Raw genomic sequence first — 17,118 nt, forward strand, 5'->3', positions numbered from 1 at the left:
TTCTTTCCAAGTGTAAATTGAGTGTAAAGTACTCAGACAAAGTTTATTCCACATTGATCAGTGTTTAATAGAATGGTTGCTACACCATTTTTCCCTGCAAAGCTTAGGGTATATCTGAGGAAATAAATATATTGTTATGGATTACATGGGCCAAAATGCCTAATATCTATTGGTCAAAATTAAGGTTAATGGAGCCCACAACCATAATTCAGTTCACATGATACTGACTTCTACATGCCTAATAGTGTTAGAATTTAAAGATCTTTCTTCATTTAAAAACTAAAATGTATGGACATGCTAGAATTTTGTATCTCTATGCAACAATTAATTTGAAAACCATGAATTCAAAAACATTGTATTGCCATGCTGACCAGGAAAATTGATGCTGGCAATTCATGCCCCATTTATTACCGACTGAAAGTTTTATACTTAATGTACAGTACATATTTTGAATAAGTATTGTTGAGCATCCAAACCCAAGATTTTGTGCATCATTCAACAGGTGTTGGGAGAGCATAACAGAAAACTTATGTGGTTATGCCCTTAGTTGATTTAATCTTAAAGTTACTGGGATAAATATTATTTTTGTTAGAGAAAACCTTGCATAAATATTAAGTCTACAAGTTATTTGTCTCTCAAACATTTGTAGGTCCATTGCTGGTTGATACTGATGCACTACAGTCTCAAGAATTTAAAACCAAGCAGTTAAAACTTAACCTCTTGGCTGATGGTAAAATGTCTATAAAAAGTTGTCTCAGTTGAACAAAAGTTAATGGAAATGTTTTCAGGAAGGCTTCCCTCTGATTCTTATGGTGCTAGAAAAATAGCCTGATCTGGTTAAAGATAAGATTTCAATCAATTATTTCAGTTAAATGGCTGAAAAAGAAAAAAAAATTCCAGTCAAGAATATTTCACAAGAATGAAGGAAATAAAATGGCTTGTATTAAGCTATATTAACTAATTGGAGGAAAAATGGAGCCTTGTCATGAACTGATAACAGCACCAATAAAATAAATACATATCCTTATGTATTACTTATAACCTGTACAGTGGTAAATGTGAACTCTCAGCATTTGTTATAAAATGTGCATTAAGAGCAATAAATTCCAGAATTAAGCTCATCTGTACAATCTTAATTTGGTCTTTTTTCTTTCATGGTAGTCTATTCTTTTATAGCTTTAGTCAGTACATAAAGTGGATGGTAAACATGAGAAATTAGGTATGAAATAAGAAAGCACCAGACCACCTCAGTGAAAGCGTAAGAATTTTATTTAACTTGGATAGAAGCTTTTCTCTTAACCCCCCCCCCCCCCTCCCTCTGATGCCAAACCTGTCAAAATGGAATTCCTTTTGCTGGAACTTTAAAAAATCTGAGGCATCAATCTGAGGCAAATGCACTCCAGCATGGAAATCATTAGCCCTATCAGGTACTTGGCAATGTCTTATTATACAAGTAATTGGACAGGGAGGTTTGAGATGGGGAAGTACTTTTACTGCAGTCACTGCCAGCTCTACCTTCTGGGTGTCTTTTTTCAGTTTCTGGCAGAAAAATAATGTGCACTGTTAATAATTCTGGCCAGCCTCAATAATAAAGTTCACCCTATCATGTGGTTTGATGGACTTCATTAAATCCATGTTCTTATTTTACTTTTGTAAGCTGTCTCCTAGGTATTATTAAATCATCTGCTGTGGTCTAATTGTGCTCCTTCTGGTATTATAGAAGATCCCTGAAAAGTTGCTATCAAAAGATTCATCAAAGCCCACAGATCAAGGATAACATCTGAAAATGTCTAGTGCTGTGAAGGCATGCACACTAGCTCTACCACTGAGCACATTTTTAAGTCTTCCAACTATTGATGAAGTAAGTGAAGTCCATTTAGTAGAGGATTAGCCCTTGTTTTAAGTAGGTCCAGTGGAATCTCTAGCAAGTCTCATCCAAATTATCAACATAAATTGCAGCAATGTCAATGACAAATTGGTGTCTTGGAAATAACCAGGCAATGGTGGTAAGCTTTGAATTTTACTCTGAAGCGACATATTTAAATCTGCAATATCATATTTTTCTCAGTCTTGTCTGCTGTGTTGCAGCCTTTTAACTTTGCTTTAAAAGTCTGGGTGGGATTTCCATAGGATGCATGCTCCCTTTTATTTAGATATTTTGGGAAGCCCACTCAATACTGTATTTACTCAGAGCACAGAGCTTTTTCTCAAAAATCAGCCCGCCCCCAAAACAGGTGCATCTTAGACAGGAAAGCTGATTTGTCTTCATTGGAACAGAAACAGGGGAAATAGGCAGCCATGACAGCACAGCATCCACTTGCTTCAAGATGGCTGCTGCTTCTCTGTAATCCTGCAAGCACAAATGGGCAGTCTAGTGTTAACCCTCTCATGGCTGCTATTACCTGACCACTGTAGCTTGTGCCTAAATCAGCGAGTGGATGGCTGCATGCAGGCCACAGCACCTCGATGCAGCTTGTGTTGTGGGAACAATTTATTATTTACAGGGACATAGATACATGCATACATACATACATATTCTCTCTCTCTCTCTATATATAAAGGGCTTTGTCTGTCCATAACGCTTTTGGCCAACTGTGCATGTGCTGCTGAGAGGGCAGGTGGTGATTGGCTGTGCCAAGTTTGAGCTGCTGCTGGGGAAGTCTGTGGCGGTGAACACGCCCTAGCTGCCGGAGCAGCAGGGCTCCCCATGCCTCTGTCTGAGGGCAAAGGGGGAGGGGGTCACGGTGGCGGTGCGCCCCCTGCCACCAGTCCCCAGTGCCCCACAGAAAAACCAGCAGGGAAGGGGAGATGGGAGGGAGGGGAGTGGGGTAGGGTGAGGCAAAGTGGGGTCATGGTGGCAGCTGTTGTCAGGCCTGGGTGGCAGGGAAGGAAGGAAGGGAGGGAGGGAAGTGAGGAAGGGAGGGGGGGGCACAGTGGTGGCGCCCCCACCACCTGGCCCTGACAACACACTCCAACGCACAACTGGACGCTAAACATCAAGGGCTATAGGTTGTACAGGAGGAATAGAACGGGGAGGAAAGCTGGGGGTGTGGCGCTCTACGCCAAAGAGCAATACACATCAACAAACAGCACTGGGTTTGAGGAGGGGCAGACTGAAGTGCTTCGAGTCAGAATACAAGGGGGTCGGGGGGAGAGGGACTTAACGGTGGGGGTCTACTACAAACACCCAACCAGGGGGAAGAGCTGGACCAGGAATTCTCAGGTCAGCTCGCAGAAGCAGTTAAGTCAAGGGACGTGGTCATCATGGGTGACCTAAACTATCCGGACATCTGCTGGGAAGAGCAGTCAGCCAGGTGTGACCGTTCACATAGGTTCCTAGCCGAGTTATAGGACCTCCATCTAACCCAGGAGGTGCACAGCCCCACCAGGGGAAATGCCTTGTTGGACCTGGTCCTGGCCACAGGTGACGACCTGGTGAGGGGACTGCGGGTGCTCGACCACCTGGGCGATAGCGATCATCGCCTACTGGAATTCACCATCCAGCGCAGGGTGTCAAAGGCCTGCAGCAAGGTACCAGCCCTGTACTTCAGGAGGACGAATTTCACTGAGGTAAGGAGACTAGTTGGGGAGGCAATGAGGTCCCAGAGGGGAGGGGAATCCAAGAAGAGTGGTTGTTCCTTAAGGAGATGATCCTCCAAGCCCAAAGAGTGACAATCCCCATGCAGATCGAAGGGGGCAAGAGTGCTCAAAAGCCCCCAGGAATGTCTCAAAGCTAAAAAGGAGGCATACACCCAATGGAAGGGAGGGGCCATCACCAAGGAAGATTATACTTCCATTGCTCGAGACTCTAGGGGGGCTGTTAGGAAGGCGGAGATGGAACTGGAACTGGCGACCCGGATCAAAGATAACAAGAAGTCCTTTTTTAAATACATTGGGGGTATAAAGAAGGTACCGGATAACGTGGGACCTCTGCGCTAGGAAATCTGGTGGTCTCACCAGATGACAAAGCTAACCTCTTTAACAGATTTTTTGCTTCCATTTTTCTGAGCAGGGACAGGGACATTCCCCCCCTACTGGGATCCCGGACAGACCCAAGGGAGGCGCAGCCAGGCCCAGGGTCAGTGAGCACCTAGTCAGGGAACTTCTGGTGGGACTAGACGTGTTCAAATCAGCAGGTCCTGACAATCTCCACCCCAGAGTGCTGAGGGAATTAGCAGAGACCCCTGCCATTGCGGGACCCCTGGCGCAGCTTTACAAGCACTCGTGCTCTGGTGAGGTGCCAGAGGAGGCCAGTGTGGTCCCCATTTTCAAAGAAGTGAGGAAAGAGGACCCAAGAAACCATAGGCCCGTTAGTCTTACCTCGGTCCTGAGAAAACTCTTTGAGAAAATTATCCAGGAGCACATCTGCAAGGGTCCAGCAGAGGAGATCATGCTTAGGGGCAACCAACATGGGTTCATTAGAGGCAGGTCCTTTCAGACCAACCTGGTGGCCTTCTACGACCAGGTCAGAAAATCCTTGGACGCAGGTGTCACGGTAGACGTAGTCTTTCTGGACTTTAGGAAGGCCTTGGACACTGTCTCTCACCCCACTCATAAAAAAATTAGGCGATTATGGTGTTGATACCTACACAGTCAGATGGGTCGCAAATTGGCTGGAGGGCCACACCCAGAGTGATTGTGGACGGGTCATTTTCGACCCGGAGGGATGTGGGCAGTGAGGTTCCCCAGGCCTCGGTCCTCGGGCCTGCAGTGTTCAACATCTTCATCAGACTTGGATGTGGGGGTGAAAAGCACCTTGTTCAAATGCGCAGATGACACTAAGATTTGGGGAGAAGTGGGCAAGCTGGAGGACAGGGAAAGGCTGCAACTAGATCTAGACAGGTTACAGGGGTGGGTGGATGAGAACAAGATGGGTTTCAATACTGACAAATGCAAGGTATCGCACCTGGGAGGAAGAACCAGCAGCATACCTACAGGCTGGGGAACTCCCTTCTCATCAGCACAGAGGCAGAAAAGAATCTTGGAGTCATTATTGATTCCCAGATGAACATGGGCCACCAATGTGAGTACGTGGTCAGGAAGGCTAACCGCACCTTGGCATGCATCCACAGATGAATCACGAGCGGGTCCAAGGAGGTGATCTTCCCCCTCTGTGCGACACTGGTCAGGCTGCAGTTGGAGTATTGCATCCAGTTCTGGGTGCCGTACTTCAGGAGGGATGTGGCCAGCATCGAGAGGGTCCAGAGGACGGCCACTCACATGATCAGGGGGCAGCAAGGCAGGCCCTACAAGGAGAGGCTATGAGACCTGAACCTGTTCAGCCTCCACAAGAGAAGGCTGACAGGGGATCTGGAGGCCATCTATAAACTGGCCAAGGGGGATCCAGAAGGCAATGGGAGAGTCCCTGTTCCCCCAAGCACTACTGGGAGTAACAAGGAATAACGGCCATAAATTGACTGAGAGTAGATTCAGGCTAGATGTCAGGAGGCACTACTTCACAGTCAGGGCAGCTAGGATCTGGAACCAACTTCCAAGAGAAATGGTGCTTGCTCCTACCCTGAGGGTCTTCAAAAGGAGGCTAGACAACCATTTAGCCGGGGTCATTTGACCCCAGCATTCTTTCCTGCCATGGCAGGGGGTTGGACTTGATGATCTGCTCAGGTCCCTTCCAACCCTACCGACTATGAAACTATGACAATAGCTGGAGGGGAGCAGGGGCACTGCTGTGAGGCAGAGGTGGGTATGGGGGAGGGAGCCCCCGCGCTGGAATACATACATACACACATATATACACGTGTGTGTGTGTGTGTGTGTGTGTATATATATATATATATATATATATATATATATATATATATATATATATATAAACTGCTTACAGTAAAGAAGTAAGTTTTGCTACGGTGCTTACAAGGGTCTGGGGTTTAACCTTGTGTGATAGAGAAGTCCTCCTGGAAACAGTGGCCAAGAAGTGTGGTATCCTAGGAGACAAGTCTAGGTGAGACAGCAGGAATGGGCTTGTCTGCATTGCACAGAGTGGGTCCTGGGACGCCATACTTCCTGGGGGCTCTTATGTTTCCAGGATTCATTCCCGTTACACAGTTGGCCATGACTCTGGAAAAGTCTCTATATTCTGCTTTCCAAAACACAAGGCATGTGTTTTATTTGGGGGGTGTGGTATGCAAAAAAAAAAAAAACCCCAACAGTCAGCAGCTAATTTGGGAAATGCTCTCATCTGCAGCTACTCTTCCATTGTACTGATGGGAGCTCTCTTAGGAAAAAAACCTCTTATATTGTAGTTTCCTGAGCCTTTTTTCACGACCAAGTGAGATTTACAATAGTAGGTAAATAATGGCCCATACTCTGTAGACAATTTTGAAAGTGAAAAGGATGAAAATAAATACAAACAATATTTACAATTACATTTTGCCTTATGATTCCCATGACTAAATCATAACTCAGGACAAGGGGCTCTCACATTTCAAGTTACAAGCAGTAATAGGAGGCCTGAAGCATAGAACAGAATGACCCAAGTTGCAACTTTTTATAGAAAATTAAAGAAAATTTAATGGCTATTGAAACTACAGGGTTGGATTACACTTATATCTACACACAGCAACTGTACATACAGCACTCCAGAGACCTGTAGCTGAAAAGAAACAGCACGAAGCTTGACAAGGAAAATGTACTAAACAAATGGATCAGCAACAACTGCTGAAAGAAACTGGATGCTAGAATCTGGCACAGTTTCTCCCCACCCAGTGAACCATTTCTACTTGTGCCTTTTGCTGGGCTTCTGAGAAAAGAGCATTTTCTACCCTTTACAGAGAAAGGTCACAGTGATTTATAATTAAAAATGAATTTTCTAATGAAATAGATCTAACTTATAGAAAAAGATAAGGCAGCAAGCAATATTCCTTGGTTGGTTTCAGGCTAAGACTGCTTTATAGTCTGGTGCTATGAGAAGCAGGAGTTAGTTGCAGCTTTGCTATTGATGTATTGCTACAAGGTGGATAAGCAAGATTGATCTCAATTTATCCAATTAAATACAGGGAGGAGATGTGAATTGTATGGCATCTCTTCACCTTAATGGCATCTAGGGAGGGGAAGAGTCAAAGTGGTATTAACGAGATTTTAGGGTTTTTTGAGGCAGTCCACTTGAAGTTAACAAGCATCATTCTTTAACTTAAGTGGAGCAAGCTATTGTCATTTAAAGTCCATGTGGTACAAGTGCAGGTTTATAAGCAGGCTGGGGTAGCATTAACTAGGCACCAACTATGCTTGGCCCCGACCTGATCCTTCAGGAAGGCAAAGTCTCTCAATGCAGGCTCTGCAGAAACAAAAGAACACCACATGGTCAGATGCCGGCAGCACTGTGATAGTTTGTAAGAAGTTAGGGCTATCACAGCATGCATCTTGTTACGCTGGGTTATGCTGTAAAGTCCAGCCAGAGGAGTAGAATGGTTGTCAGTGATTATCAGCTGAGCAGTGAAACAAAGGAGCCATCCAAAGCAGAAGACAGAATTCAGAATAGGTGGTAAGTTAGGATTTAAACCTTCTTTCCTTTGAGATATAAAAATTAAGACTTTTTTTTGTCCAAAGTGGGACGGGCTGAATCAGTTACGTTAATCACACTGGTCCTGATTACATAACATGCTCCCCTCCCATGCACCTTGCAGACAGGTAGGGTTCTGTAATGGGATGACAACTCTGTTTCCTCACTGCCTAGACTCAGAGCTGCTGTTGGCAGCAGTAAAGAGTCATTTTTATCAGCTGAGAACTGATCCCACGAATCAAACACCCAACAATGGACACATGCCTGCCTTGGCTCAGGAAGTTTTACTATAGCTAACCCATGAATGTTACAGACCATTCCAAAGAGGCTAAATCCCCTTGAGAGCGTTCTGGGTTCTCAATTAAAGTATTGCTAACACCTGCTTGCATCACAAACCCAGGCCTAATTCTAAGCTGCCAAAACTCAAACGAAGGCTGGGAGATAAAGCTTCCTATACAGCTGCTTTAGAGAGAGGAATATCTTTGCTATAAATAGCTTTTGCTAATCTTAGTTCCATCATTTTAAAATAGGGGAAAATGGTAATTTGGGTCTCAAACAATGAGATGTCTCAGTAGTACTGGATAGCCGAGACAAGTTAATCAGAAGTGAAATATATGATTTAAATATAACACTATTAAGTATACAAAAACCTGTCTGTGCACTGGTGCACTAACTAGCAAGTCAATATGTATTTTAATTGCAGGGCCCCCTTCAAATGCAGAGGTGACAAGGCCTCTGTTTATGTTCATTCAAAAAGTCTTCTCCATAAATATGCAGTTACTTGTATGTTAAGGTGCTTTAGGTTTAGGATTACCCTGAGTACATCTGCTGCCAGAATGTGATGTTCTGGCTAGAAACTATGCTGTTCACAGGTGGTAGATTAGGCTGGATCAGATGGGTCAGATGACATCACTTTCTGTTCAGCTCAAACTGATACTTCCTGGCAATTAGTTTGAGCTGCTGTTTGGTCTCCCAGCGATTCAGGGAGGCTTGGCTAGGAAGTTTCATTGCTTCTTCCTTCTCTGCCTGTTAAAAGGATACAACATGCAAGCAGAGTTATTCCCCAGAAAAGAACCATTCTGCATGTCCAACAGAGATATTTCAAAAGCTCAAGGTATGTCTTTAGAGCCAGCTTAAATAGTAATGCAGGGATAGCTCCATTTGTAACAAGTCTCTTAGATCTCTACATAAATGAGGTTTTGTATTTTTTTTCCAAAAAGGAGTCTGTTAAAAAAAACGGAGGGCAAGGGACTGTATAGTTGTGGAGAAAGAAGTCCAAAAGGGAGGCACTGATTTTCATTAGCGTTATTAGGGAAAAGAGCACCAGACAGAAATATAGCATCTATGGCAGAGTGGAGAAACAAGTCCCTTGTAGTTCCTTTCCTGTTCCCAACATATCCCCATGTGGATGTATGTTACCTACTAAATAAGGCATGCTACTTGCATCCATAAGCAAGAGGTCAGTGAACAAGCTACACATTTGAATGAGGCTGACTTTGACCATTTGTTTTTCTTGTGGTAATGAGATGCTTGATGGAATAACAGGGAGCTTAAAAAACCAAAATTCTGTTAGCCAGCTTTAACACAATCAAAAAAGGAAACTTATTCTAATTTGGCTCTTTTTTCCATTAGAGGTGGGGAAGTTCTTTTTGTTTGGAAATAACAACTCTCTTGGTCTACAACAGGACATAGTGGGGTAGAATCCTTTTAAATTCTCCAGAAAATATCTATACAGATTAGGTATATCCAAACACAGGAGTGTTGGTTTTTGTCTGACATAAGTAACTGCCACTGCAGAGAGGGCAGCTGCTATTACTTTTCCTAAGCTATTACCAGTACTTGCCTCTCTGTAGGGAACACTTGTTCCTCGTAATTATTAGTACCATTGTTTCCCAGCCACATCTACTGTCTAATTCTCTTCAAGCTGCTCTGCCTTGAAGAGATGCAATTTACTTATTTACCTCCTTTCCATAACTATTTTCATTAGGGATCTTCAGCTGATGGTTTTTTACTGGCTCTAGCTGCAGTCTGTCAAACTTAAATTTGAACCAGCGATGAGCTTCCTCCAGGTTAGCTGTGATCTGAGAAAGAAAACCATAATAGTAACTAGAGTCAGAAAGACAACCAGTAGCAAGATCAAGTTTTGAGCTCCATATTGGAGGCAGAATTCCAGCTCTGACCCCTGTATATGTAAGTACATATCACAACACTTGGACAGCTTTTCCTCTTGGTCCTGTATCACTGAAGGGGATGGTACAGTTGTACATTATGCTGCTGTTATGCCCTTACTAAGTTACTAATGAGACTCTTGCTGGGACTGGCAAAGAAAAAGACAGGGCTAAGAAGGAGGAAAAAGCATCTAAAACAAGGTGGAGAAGAGAAGAAAATAGAGGCCAAATACAGAAAACCTCTGAGGAATGATTTGAGAACCAGGCCCTCGAATGGAAATGTTCTGATACAAGAAACATTAACAAAAAAAAGATGAATACTATAATATTCTTATAGTCCCTGTTGTACCTCTTGAATTATGAAGGCCTTTTGCTCTGAACAGACCTATAAACAAATGCTATAAAATAGTGCAGAGTAGTGGCTAGTATGCCACAGGTTAAGCACTGATCCTCACCAAGTGCTGTTCTGATCCTCCCCTCCCCACCCAGAACACCTGATGGAGTTTGTGTCCTAGGGCATTGGCAAGTGGGGGACAGGACAGGGGCAGGATGCTCTTGCAAGAGGTGTCACCACCAAAAGCCAGCTTAATTCTTCTCTGGCTCTTCAACGATTGCAGTTTTATATGGCAAGCAAGGATCCAAAGCCCATTTTTGGATGGTAGCTGCAGGACCAGGGGAGGTTAAAGCTGTCTCTTGGTGGTGACACCTGACATTTCCTCTTGCAGGAGTGCTTCCCTTTGAGTGCCTGGGGCTCACATGCCACACACAGTAGATGTCTGTGCCACTTATGGCCCATGTGCCGTGAACTGTGGGGACCTTAGCTACCTACAGGAGGTATCCTTTTGTAAAACAAACATCAGTGCAACAATGTTTCACTTGATCTGAATCTGATTCCATCTTCAAGAAGATGTGATTTGGTGTGACATCATTCAAAATGACATAACAGCAGCTCACAGAGGAAGTCCGTTAACAAATTAATAGATTTACATTGATATCAGCCGCTGAACCAGGTGAAACCTCAAGCTGTCGTAAGACCTTCCTGTTACCAGATGGCCTGTGCAGGATACTAAGAACTCTAAACTGAAAAATGTCTTCTGCTATGGGGTAACTGATATATAGGACAGAGGTTCTCAATCTTTTAAGACTTGAGGCATGTCTTTTGAGACTGAAGGCGTCCCTTGGAACTGCCAGCTCTAGTTTTCACTCTTTCTTTTGCCTACAGAAAAATAGGCAAAGAACTCTGATTACCACTATGGATTTCTATTGGAAATCTCTAGGCTTATTTTATGAATCATGTTTGTAAATTAATAGTACTAACATTGTGTGGCATCTTGTAACACCCTTGAAAGGATCTCAAGGCACCCCAGGGCTATGTGGCACCCTGGATGAGAATCAGTCATACAGGTTGAAATTAAATGGGGATGCATCTTTATTTCCACCTAACAAAAATCCCACCTCTTAAGATGTAGAGAGCCCTATCCACCATGGATGACAACTCAGAGGCCAATTCCATCAGAAAGCGTAGCTTCTTTCTTGGCATTGTACTTGCCTGTTCTGACTCTACGCTGGCTTCTTTCAGTTTCTGCTCAGTTTCCTCTTTGCATTTCTTCAGGTGTTTGACTGTTTCTTCCAGGCTCTACACAAGGAGAAAAGTGTCACAGAGATGCCTCCCTTTATTCTTCTGAAGTAGGGCATAAAAATATCCAACTCGTGTAATAAAAAAGCCAGGGCTCCAGATTGGAAATCTGAATTAAAAAAAAAAATCTTTCCCTTTGTCCTTCCCTGCAAGTCAGATCCTAAACTGCACAGCAAACTACCATCCATGCTCCAACAGGCAGGTGTAGGGAAAGATTCTAACAGCACACTTTAGAGTAGGAAGTCACCAGTACTTAGCCTCCATCTGTAGGAGTCTAATAAGTAAGCATTCAGTTCTGGAATGGGACATCATTTTCCACATCTACAAGCATCTTACCTGACATTGGTCCTCTAGCTGCTGTCGCAGTTTCCGCTCTAATTCCAAGTGGGTCTCCAGCTGTCTGTTTTGTGTTTCTACTTCATACTGGTTGTTGGCTAACATCTGCATCTCACTCTGCAAACCTGTTAACTCTGTCATAAATTTCTGGATGCTCTGTGACTAGAGACAGCACAATAATGAGTTTTCAGTGACCCTCATGCAGATTCTAATCCATGTAAAAGCGAGTTAATTGAATACTACCTGTTCATAATTTTTCTTTTGATACTGCTGTTTGATCACCTCCATTTGCCTCAGCTCAGATTCAATCTCCTGAAAATGTTAAAAAACTACATGAGAATCTCAGGAAATCCATGTTATGGCTTACAATAATTCCAGACAGCATGAACCACCTTCATCTTATTTGTTATCTGGAACAGAACTTGGGATGCTCCAAACTTCCATCCTCACTGCAAGAGTGAAGTTTGAAGCAACCCACACTTGAGTGTGGGGAAGATGGAGGGACCGGCACAGTCAGCAGAGTTGCAATGTGGCCCAGTACAGAGGATCTTCTTTAAGGCAGAGAGGACGGACAGGTACCAGCACTAATGTGTGTTCTAACAACTGACCTTCATGAAGGTAAAGAAAGAAATTCCACAACCAGAAGCTGCTTAGTTTCCGCTCCCACCTGACTCTGACAAAGATGCATTCTCCAGCCTATTTGATTGTAAAAGGAGATAATGCTGCCATGGTGTCACTAGATAGCTACTGAATGACTTCATAACAACACATTTAATACAGAAAGAAAAGGAACAAAGGTCAAGCATTACCCAGTTTTACTGACAGGTATTAATTTCTGCTGAGTTCCCTAATTGAAAGTTATCTCTACTTTTTCCATACTGGCAGACAGGCCTTTAATCAATGGGGTCAGACTGAGACCTACTTGGTAGAGTAAGAAAACATAAAAATACTATTTCAGTGGGACAAAGCACCCACACAAACCTTTATCCTTTCTGTGTTCTGGGCGTTGTTGGCCTTGGAGGCCAAAAGGTGTCTGATTTGAGCTTTCTGGCTCTTCAGCTTCTCCCTGTAATTGTCCAGGGATTTTTCCAACTCCGTTACCTTCTGCCGCAGCTCCTTGTTCGTCCGAGACACTACAGCAGATTTGGAGGAGGCTTCATCAAGAGCTTTCTTCAGCTAAAGGGCACAGAGAAGAAAGATGTTTGTGCTTGCTGTCAAAGACAGAGTAATCAGAGGGATGGATTTCTTACCACCATTAGAAAGAGTGTCCTGAAAGGACACTTCAGCTATAGGAAACTAAGGATGTCTATATACGTGCTCTGGCATGGGGGCATGAGGGTGATTTAATTAGAGCAGCCGCTCTAATTAAAGTGCCTGCAGTGTCATGTGTATTCAGCATCCTGCACTTCTAAATTGCAGTGAGGGTGCTTTAACTAAAGCTCATTTGACTAATTGAGTCTGCTCAGACATATTCATAGATTCATAGATGTTAGGGTCGGAAGGGACCTCAATAGATCGAGTCCGACCCCCTGCATAAGCAGGAAAGAGTGCTGGGTCTAGATGACCCCAGCTAGATACTCATCTAACCTCCTCTTGAAGACCCCCAGGGTAGGGGAGAGCACCACCTCCCCTGGGAGCCTGTTCCAGACCTTGGCCACTCGAACTGTGAAGTTCTTCCTAATGTCCAATCTAAATCTGCTCTCTGCTAGCTTGTGGCCATTGTTTCCTGTAACCCCTGGGGGCGCCTTGGTGAATAAATACTCACCAATTCCCTTCTGTGCCCCCGTGATGAACTTAAAGGCAGCCACAAGGTTGCCTCTCAACCTTCTCTTGCGGAGGCTGAAAAGGTCCAGTTTCTCTAGTCTCTCCTCGTAGGGCTTGGTCTGCAGGCCCTTGACCATATGAGTTGCCCTTCTCTGGACCCTCTCCAGGTTATCTGCATCCTTCTTGAAGTGTGGCGCCCAGAATTGCACGCAGTACTCCAACTGCGGTCTGACCAGCGCCCAATAGAGGGGAAGTATCACCTCCCTGGACCTATTCGTCATGCATCTGCTGATGCACAATAAAGTGCCATTGGCTTTTCTGATGGCTTCGTCACACTGCCGGCTCATGTTCATCTTGGAGTCCACTAGGACTCCAAGATCCCTTTCCACCTCTGTGCCACCCAGCAGATCATTCCCTAGGCTGTAGGTGTGCTGGACATTTTTCCTCCCTAGGTGCAGCACTTTGCATTTCTCCTTGTTTAACTGCATTCTGTTGTTTTCTGCTCACTTGTCCAACCTATCCAGGTCTGCCTGCAGCTGTTCCCTGCCCTCTGGCGTGTCCACTTCTCCCCATAGCTTTGTGTCATCTGCAAACTTGGACAGAGTACATTTGACTCCCTCGTCCAAGTCGCTGATGAAGACATTAAAGAGTATCGGTCCAAGGACCGAGCCCTGCGGGCGGGACCCCACTGCCCACACCCTTCCAGGTCGAGACCGACCCATCCACCACGACTCTTTGGATGCGACCCTCTAGCCAATTCGCCACCCACCGGACTGTGCAGTCATCCACATCACAGCCTCTTAGCTTGTTCACCAGTATGGGGTGGGATACCGTATCGAAGGCCTTCCTGAAGTCTAAGTATACGACATCCACCCCTCCTCCTGTGTCCAGGCGTTTCGTAACCTGGTCACAGAAAGGGACTAGATTGGTCAGGCACGATCTGCCCGCCACAAACCCGTGCTGGTTTCCCCTCAGCATAATTTGCCCTGCTGGGCTCTCACAAATGTGAGCCTTGATAATTTTTTCAAAGACTTTGCCAAGGATGGAGGTTAGACTGACTGGCCTATAGTTGCCCGGGTCCTCCTTCCTCCCCTTTTTGAAAATGGGGACCACGTTAGCCCTTTTCCAGTCCTCCGGGACTTGGCCCGTGCGCCACGAGCGTTCGAATATTCCTGCCAGTGGCTCTGCAATGATGTCGGCCAGTGCCTTCAGCACCCTCGGATGGAGCCCATCCGGGCCTGCCGACTTAAAGGCATCCAGTTCTTCCAAATGACTCTGCACCACCTCAGGATCTACGTATGGAAGTCTGGCACCTTGCTGCTGCCTCTCTACAACCCCAGTGAGAGACTTGTCATGCCCCTCACTTAGGAACACTGAGGCAAAGAACTCGTTGAGTTCAGCCTTGTCCCCCCTATCTGTCACCAATTGTTTCTGCCCATTTAGCAGTGGTCCTATTCCTCCCTGGGCCTTCCTTTTACTCCCAATATATCTAAAAAACAATTTCTTGTTGTCTTTTACTTGGGTTGCCATCCTCAGCTCCATGGTAGCTTTGGCCCGTCTAACTGCCTCCCTACAAGCACGAGCAGAGGAGGTATATTCATCTTTAGTGATCTCACCCTGTTTCCACTTTTTATGTGCTCCCCTTTTGGCCCTTAGGCTGCCCTATATGCTAATTAGCATGTAACAGACCAGAGGTCTGTCACATGTATAGGTACCCTAAGGTATCTAGTAAACTAGATCCCTTTTGTGTTCATAAGCAATGCATGGTTTGAACTCTGGGCTCCTGAATACTTCTGTGATCAAAGAACATTTCCTTCTACAACCTAGCCCTCCAAGTCCAAAGCAGCACAGATGGTTTACTGCCTCTACTCTTCTCCACAAAAAATCCTGATGTCACAAGGATTGTACAATAAATTGAAGTTGCTGCTGTCTGCAGGGTATATGCTGTGTGATAGCCTTGCAGTCCTTTCTGGATACCATATCCTAACTGTTCATGTATGACTCCAGCTCAAGAGGGGTAAAACAAAAGATGATATCTCTACTTATGCCACAACCACCAGAGTATTTTTTCATTTCAGGATAACATGATCGTACAGAAAAACAGGCAAGTGGTATCGTGAATCGCTTTTGTTTCCTTATTTGACGATCTGAAGTTGTAAAGCAGGGATATTCTCTGGAATCTAGTCACTGGGAAAATCTTACAATTCTCTCTCACCTCAATTGATTCTCTGTGGACTGCCTTCTTGGTAGCTTCTCGCTCAGTCTGAAATTGCTTCCTCAAAGACTCCAAGCGTTCAGAATACAACTTTTCCCCAGTCTTGGCTTCCTCAATCAGCTGCTGCCTTTGAGAGAGAGAAAGTAGATCACAACAAGTGGATTAATACATGTTAGAAGTAGGAACACGTGGTCCAAAAAGAAAACTGTAGGAAAGACGCATGGTTCAACATTCTTTCCCTTGACATGCATGTGCCTTATTTTAGCATGTTAACAATTATGCAACCCTTAGACTTTACTTTGGTTTTGAAGCATAGCAATCTGTGGAAATACTCAACCTGCATGTTGAGCATGCCTATTTCCCCAGCATCAATACTGATGAAAAGGCCAATGATAAAAAGAGTTTCTCTTTGCTTTAGGGAAGCTTTCTCAGTGCTAGTAGGTGAGACAAGAAGAATGAGAACAAGGTACACTGGTACTTCATGTAAAAGAAAGTTATGCCTACCAATGGCAGGCAGTTTGTAATCTCCAGTTTAGCCCTTCCACATGACAAAAAAGAAGAAGCTACCCTCTTTGCCAATATAACTGGTGGCACTGCAAGGCTGTCCATGGGGAATGTCCCACATGGGCAGCCCTCAATAGTGTTGTGGCCTTTCATTTGGGGCTACTTCACACCATCCCTCATGAGGAAATTCTAGGCTCCATCTCCAGGATTCTAACATGGAAGAAAAGCCTGAAGAAGCAACTGCATCAGTAGGAAAACAGCACATTCACGTGGCTTTACTGCTGGATTCATGAAACAATATCAAGGATGTTGCTCGTACTGATAGCCCCGCCCGCAGCTGCCTCTGCTGTGCTCTGCCTGGGGCTGAGTCCTGCCCGAGGCAGAGCATGCTGTGCTCCCAGCCTCCGCCACCAGCAAGCACATCTTCTGAGCAGGACTCCTGCTGCTCCCACTGCTCAGGGAACTGCTGAGCTCCCCCAGCCTCCAGCAACTCAGGAAAGGGCAGGAAAGCACCTGCTGGCAGCAACAACAGAAGCCCCTGCAAGAGGGGAGGGAGGACAGAGAGCCAAGCCTGGTCTCTGTCCCACACCTGCCTGGCAGGGCTGCAGCAGAGCCTGCACTGGCTCCTGCTGCTGTTGCTTCTCTCTCACCTGCCTGCTCGGCAGGGCTGCACTAAGTGCGGGCTGCCTCTGCCTGCCCGTCACAGCTTTGTGAGCTGCTGACCTCCTTGACACCTCTCCTCCCCCCTCCATTCACACACTCCCCTGCCTGGCACAAGCAGGACTGGAGTGATCTGCAGGAAGAACCCCACTCCCCTCAACACTGCAGCTTCCCCTCTACCTGCAGCCCAGAGCACTGCAGCAGGGACAGGAGAAGTTGCTGGAGGCTGGGGGAGCCCAGAAGTTCCCTGGTCAGTGGCAGCGGCAGCTGCTTTGCTGCAGCACTCCTGGCAGCAGGTAGGGAGAAGAAGCTGCAGCAC

The 17,118-nt window shown here is 45.3% G+C and overlaps 1 protein-coding gene across 7 annotated transcripts in view; it reads right to left on the bottom strand.

The window, feature by feature from the left end:
• Positions 1-6,502: 6,502 nt before the first annotated feature.
• Positions 6,503-17,118, bottom strand: part of CCDC150 (coiled-coil domain containing 150) — a 40,631-nt gene continuing 30,015 nt past the window's right edge. For 5 of the 7 annotated variants that reach the window (XM_019492249.2, XM_019492248.2, XM_019492247.2 and 2 more), the window contains 7 exons: positions 15,636-15,762; positions 12,638-12,832; positions 11,900-11,968; positions 11,657-11,818; positions 11,234-11,320; positions 9,478-9,597; positions 6,503-8,542 (listed from right to left, as the gene is read on the bottom strand). In XM_019492249.2, coding sequence (XP_019347794.1) covers positions 8,426-8,542; positions 9,478-9,597; positions 11,234-11,320; positions 11,657-11,818; positions 11,900-11,968; positions 12,638-12,832; positions 15,636-15,762 — 877 coding nt within the window. In that variant the 3' untranslated portion in view covers positions 6,503-8,425. The remainder of the gene's footprint in view (positions 8,543-9,477; positions 9,598-11,233; positions 11,321-11,656; positions 11,819-11,899; positions 11,969-12,637; positions 12,833-15,635; positions 15,763-17,118) is intronic. The other 2 variants (XR_002091712.2, XM_019492250.2) reach the window with 2 other exon arrangements.

Source organism: Alligator mississippiensis, chromosome 4 (assembly GCF_030867095.1).
Source record: "Alligator mississippiensis isolate rAllMis1 chromosome 4, rAllMis1, whole genome shotgun sequence".
In the NCBI taxonomy this organism is placed as follows: domain Eukaryota; kingdom Metazoa; phylum Chordata; order Crocodylia; family Alligatoridae; genus Alligator; species Alligator mississippiensis.